This window comes from Diabrotica virgifera, chromosome 1 (genome assembly GCF_917563875.1).
Source record: "Diabrotica virgifera virgifera chromosome 1, PGI_DIABVI_V3a".
NCBI lineage: Eukaryota > Metazoa > Arthropoda > Insecta > Coleoptera > Chrysomelidae > Diabrotica > Diabrotica virgifera.
In genome coordinates this window covers 81,635,545-81,641,544 of record NC_065443.1, presented here as the reverse complement: position 1 = coordinate 81,641,544, position 6,000 = coordinate 81,635,545, and the positions used below count along the sequence as shown (strand labels likewise).

Below are 6,000 nucleotides of genomic sequence, written 5' to 3'. Positions count from 1 at the left end.
AATAAGACAAAATTATAACTTTTGATTTAAACTAACCACCTATGTTTTCATTCCATCACTAGGGCATAAATAAGTATCAGTGTACTTCAGATTATTCGGTAAGTATAATTACAAGAAAGACCAACTCAAAATACTAAGAAATTTGAAAATTTTGTTAGAGTAAAAAGTAATGTTACTCTTTTTTGTTCAAGTAAAATAAACTAACTTGAGATACTGTGCAAAAATAGTGCGTACTTCTAGTATAAAACTGGAGTAACTAAAAATCTCCATATTATTTAAATTTGAACACATTAATTAAAAAATGAGTACCTTAAGTACGGACTAAAAACCATTATCTTTATAATACTATCAATTTTTTTTATATCTGCCTTACATTAGCTAAAATCAGTTTTTGTCAATTTCTGAAAAATAAGGTATTTTGAGTTACAGTAGTTTACATCTAGGTGTGCGATATGGTAGGGGTACATTTACATGTTACAAGGTTTCTCTCCATGTGATTTTCTGAAGCGCTTGAGTAACTCACAAAATCCCCGCTTGGGCTCCCCTACATAATATGTTCATGTGCACGATAAACAATTTATCGATAAAATATTATTTTATTCATCAGTCTCTGAAAATCTTCGAGATTTTCTGACAAAATAAGAGTATCAATGGTGTAACTACCTAGTACTTATTAATCCGAGGAAGACGAAAATGGATTTAAATTATTGTTTATTATTTTTATTTCAAATAGTTTAATTTTATAAAAGTAGTAAACTTTGTATCCAGGGCTTTTCGTCTCCCTCGTATTACGAGAGATGTCGCTGTTTTGCGTCTCAAAAGGTGGAAACATTGCATCGCGATGCTTTCCCTTAAATAGACAGGGTTTGTTGATTTTGTTTTAGAGTTGTGACTGCATAGCTCCACTGAGGATGCATAGATGCTGAAATAGCTATATGGAGATGGTGGTCCAACTCTGAATCAAATGAAAGCAAAACCTGCCTTTATCCTTTTTTTATCTTTATCTTTTTTTAGTATTAATTACTTAATGTGTCATTGACTTTTGTTCCAGCAGTTTCTCCTTCAAGTGTGCTTCTCAAAGTTTCGTCAGAGTATGCGTTGAAGAGAATTAGTGACAGCACACAGCCCTGTCTTACCCTTTTTAAGCTTGGTTTCGTCTGATGTGTTTTCATTAATGCGTAATATTGTTCGTTGTCTATAATATCGATTTTTTATAACCTGAAGGTCATTAAAGCCTATTTGCTTTGCTTCGAAGACTTCCATAATCTGGTAGTGCCAGACTTTTTAAACGCCTTTTAATAATCTGGATTACTAAATCAATGTCAATCAAATCCCAGATAAAATTAAATATAGGGATCTTCAAAAAACCTGAAAAACCAACAAATGACTCAAAAAGCTGTCGGTCAATAGTATTATTGATTATTTTATCTAAGCTTGTTGAGAAATTGTTATCCAACAGAATCGCTGTTGAGGAAACTGAAGGAAATACTACAAGAACAGGCAGGTTTTAATAGCAACCATATCTTTACCTACCAAGTCCTAGGGTTTTAAGAGAGCAAAAAACTTCTGTAGTATTCATAGATTTATTCGCGACCTACGATAGTGTCTAGAGATAAGGTCTCATCTACAAGTGTCCGTATGACATGACGTATCATGTTTAGGGATCATCTCTTGTATAATATAGATAACAAGATAACATGCTCTTAAAGATCCAAGTCCAGGAAGTTCCAAGTCAAGGAAATTTCCAGTAGAGGAATGAGATCATTTAGTACCTAATGTATTCCCCTAGGGATCTGTCTTGGAACCGATTTTGTTTAGTCTTTATACTGCAAATGTATAGGTACTTTAATCCTTTAAATTGTAATTTAAAGATATGTAAATGAGATGCCATAAGGTAAATAAAATAAATATACATCTTCAAAACAAAGACAAAAATAAAACAGTTTGATTGAAATTTAACACATTAGTACATAAAATAATTTAATTTTAATATTTAGAAAAATAAAAACAATACATTTCAGACATTTGAGTATTTATGTTACGTTAACCTCCAATAGGATATTTCTTACACTGCTGCGTTTTGAACATCTTGTTGTGTATTTTCAGCGTTTTCACCTAAAAATATATAATAAATTAATATCTTGATTTTTTAATAAAAGTTTGCAACCTAATACCATTTGCTCCACATGGTTAACAGGTTATTTATAAAAGAATAAAAAATTATATAAACAAAATAGAGGTATAATTTTTGTCTTTCCGAAAGGTTCTCTCAGAATTGTACTGGGGAGACATCTATGTGCCTGGGATGTTTTGGGTGGTGAAGTCGCTGGTTTTGTATTTGGAAGTACTTAATACATAAGAATTTAAGTTTGTAATTTGAACGGGATCATTATGTATAATACTTACTTTTATTTTTAGGTTTAGATTTTCTTGGGGTAGCTCCTCCAAAAATTAATTTTTCTATTATAATTAAGGGTGATTCGAAAGCCAATGACCATACAAATGCAAGTAGAAAAGATACTATAAAATATGCGCACCAATTATTAAACTAAAAATAAAAAAATCAATAGTAAAATACAGGTAGGCAATTCTTGTGTTTTAAGCTTAAAAAAAGTATGAAAATGAAATTAGATAGAAATATAATAATGAAGCTATCATATACAAAGGGTTATAAGATATGAATCAGGATATGAATAAAAATAAAATTAACGAAATGAGAAATCCTAGATCCGAAAATTTTAAGACCTCTACCGTGGACCAATTTATGTAGTTTCATAATCTATTTATAAATAAAAAAAATACAACATCCTTTGTAAAAGCTATATTTAAAAGACGCCAATAAGGGTTACATCACAAAATAAAACGTTTTCGGATTAATAGGTAATCCATCATCAGTGTTACGCCAATAGCATGCATGCGTGAGCCACCAAAAAGTTATGGGTGAAAACCCTTTAAAAGTTTCAAGATCTTAAAATGATACTACATATTATTATTAATACATATGGAAGTTGCAAATATTCCTGGATATAACCCAGGGCAACACAGGACTCTGGACCCCTGGGTTATATCCAGGAATATTTGCGAGATCCATCTGTATTAATAACAATATGTAGTATCATTGTTTAAGATCTTGAAACTTTTAAAGGGTTTTCACCCACAACTTTTTGGTGTCTCACGCATGCATGCTATTGACTTAACACTGATGATGTTATATTAATCCAAAAACGTTTTGTTTTGTGATGTAACCCTTATTGGGGTCTTTTAAATATACCTTTTACAAAGGATCTTGTATTTTTTGTGATTTATGGTATACAGCCAGCTACAGGAATTTTATTTGCCTCGTGGATTTTTATTTGTACATAAATTATTAGAGATTCATAATCTCTAATAATTTATGTAGCTCTAGATGAGATCAGATCAGATCAGATCATTTAGCCCCTCTGATAATCCCTGAGAGGTTGAAACGTACGTAATTGGATGATTGCTCATTTCTGAACCGAAAGGAAACAGAAGCTGGCTTTCAATAAAATTAACCTTTAAATTTCTGGAAAGGAATTTTCACCCTGGCGAATGGAACGACCGACGAAGATAAAAACTGGGAACCGGAAGGCGAAGAACGCTATAAATAACCGGGATAATAATAATAATAATAATAATAATAATTACTAGGAACGTACACATATAACTATTGCTCTTTAAATTCTTTTTATTTGGCCTCTAAAAATGATCCAGGTGATTCCTGAGAAGAACTCGAAATGAGAAGTCCTAGATCCGAAAATGTGAAGACCTCTACCGTGGAACCAATTTCTGGGTACAACCTCAATATGTATCTTCTACAGTTTACAAGGCAAGTAGACGACGAATAAATGAGACTAAAGGGACTCTACAATATGCAGTCATCTTCCGTTCATTCGTCTAGGTAAAAATTCCAAAGAAAGTTGGTTCCGTGTACTCACAATATGAGTAAATTGAGGAAATGAAAGACAGCTAATGTTTCATTTCGGTTCAAAGATGATCAATCATCCTTTTCCATACGTTTCACCCTCTCAGGAATCTTCAGAGGGTCTATTAGGCCTTGGGCCCGCATATACAATTATTATTTATGACCACACCGTTGAAACTTTTTGTACTTGTTATTTTTGTGGAGTCGGACAAATTTTGAGCTTGGCGCATTATGGTAGTGGGGCGTTTGTTTGTCAAGCGGTGACGAAGTTGTCAATTTTATGCAAGAAAAAAATTTATTACCACATTGGTCATTCTATTTTAATCAATGGATTTTATCATATAAACAACGAAAACAATTTTGTCGGACAAAAATATTGGGGCATATGACGCGTCGGACACGCTAAATATGTCAAATTTATGAAAATAATAAATTTATTACCACATGGATAATTTTAACGGTATCTACCATAAAACATTTTTACAATAATGTGGTAACCTTGTCGGACAATTTTCACGGGGCATATGCGCAGTCGGACGCGCCGAAGATGTCAATTTCCTGAAATTTTTTTATTTACAACCATTTTTCCGACAACATTAGTAGGTTATAAGTAATTATATTCTTAATCAAAAAATCAAAGTGTCGGACAAAAATATTGGGGCAACTCGACAGTCGGACAAAAAATTTAATTTTTATTAGTAAAGTATACTTTCAAATTATGCTGGGTTCGTGCATCCCTTATCTTTACAACCATTTTTCCGACAAAAGTAGCAGGTTACAAGTAATTATATTCTTAAACAAAAAATGTAATTGTCTGACAAAAATGTTGGGGCAAACGAACAGAAAACTTAATTCTTTTAGGCTATCGACGAGGAGGTATTATCAAAAAAAAATTTTAAAACAGTGTTTCTCGGTTACTTTTGAATCGATTTAGCTGAAAATTGGTACACACACTAAGTAAAGCATTTAAAAGGGTATGACGTAGATCGGAACCCAAAATTTTCTTAAAAAATTTTCCGACAAGAGGGAAAATTTTAGAAAAAATGTGATCTGATAATTTGTGTACATACTTCTTGAACAACGACAAACGTCGTTCTGTATTTTTTCTTGAATTAAAAAAAAAATTTTCAGCACATGTATCAGGTTATAAGTAGTTATATTCCAAATCAAAAAATCTAAGTGCCCGACATAAATAGTGGGGCACATCCAAAGTCGGACAAAAGATTTAATTTTTATTAATTAACTATACTTTTAAACAATTCTGGGTTCGTGCATCCCTTATCTTTACCACCATTTTTCCGACAAAAGTAGTAGGATACAAGTAATTATACTCTTAAACAAAAAATGTAATTTTCTGACAAAAATCTTGGGGCAAACGAACAGGAAACTTAATTCTTTTAGGCTATGGACGAGGAGGTACTATCCAAAAATATTTTAAAACAGATTTTCTCGGTTATTTTTGAATCGATTTAGCTGAATATTGGTACACACACTAAGTAAAACATTTAAAAGGGTATGACGTAGAGCTGTACCCAAAATTTTCCCAAAAAAAATTTCGGACAAGAGGGAAAATTTTAGAAAAATTGTGATCTGATATTTGCGTACATACTCCTTGAACAACGACAAACATCGTTCTGTAGTTTTTTTTCCAATTAAAAAAAATTTCCGACACAAGTATCAGGTTATAAGTAGTTATATTCTAAATCAAAAAATCTAAGTGTCCGACAAAAATATTGGGTCAAATCCAAAGTCGGACAAAAAATTTAATTTTTATTAATAAACTGTCTTTTAAACAATACGGGGTTCGTGCAACCCTTACCTTTAAAACCATTTTTCCGACAACATTAGTAGGTTATAAGTAATTATATTCTTAATCAAAAAATCAAAGTGTCGGACAAAAATATTGGGGCAACTCGACAGTCGGACAAAAAATTTAATTTTTATTAGTAAAGTATACTTTCAAATTATTCTGGGTTCGTGCATCCCTTATCTTTACAACCATTTTTCCGACAAAAGTAGTAGGTTACAAGTAATTATATTCTTAAACAAAATATGTA

The 6,000-nt window shown here is 31.7% G+C and overlaps 1 protein-coding gene across 1 annotated transcript in view; it reads right to left on the bottom strand.

Moving 5' to 3' along the window:
- Window positions 1–1,967: 1,967 nt before the first annotated feature.
- LOC114332671 (nose resistant to fluoxetine protein 6) overlaps window positions 1,968–6,000 on the bottom strand; it is a 125,001-nt gene continuing 120,968 nt past the window's right edge. Inside the window, exons 12-13 of the mRNA XM_028282500.2 lie at window positions 2,407–2,548; window positions 1,968–2,115 (exon numbers count right to left, since the gene is read on the bottom strand). Of these exons, the coding sequence (XP_028138301.1) occupies window positions 2,066–2,115; window positions 2,407–2,548 (192 nt within the window). The 3' untranslated portion in view covers window positions 1,968–2,065. The remainder of the gene's footprint in view (window positions 2,116–2,406; window positions 2,549–6,000) is intronic.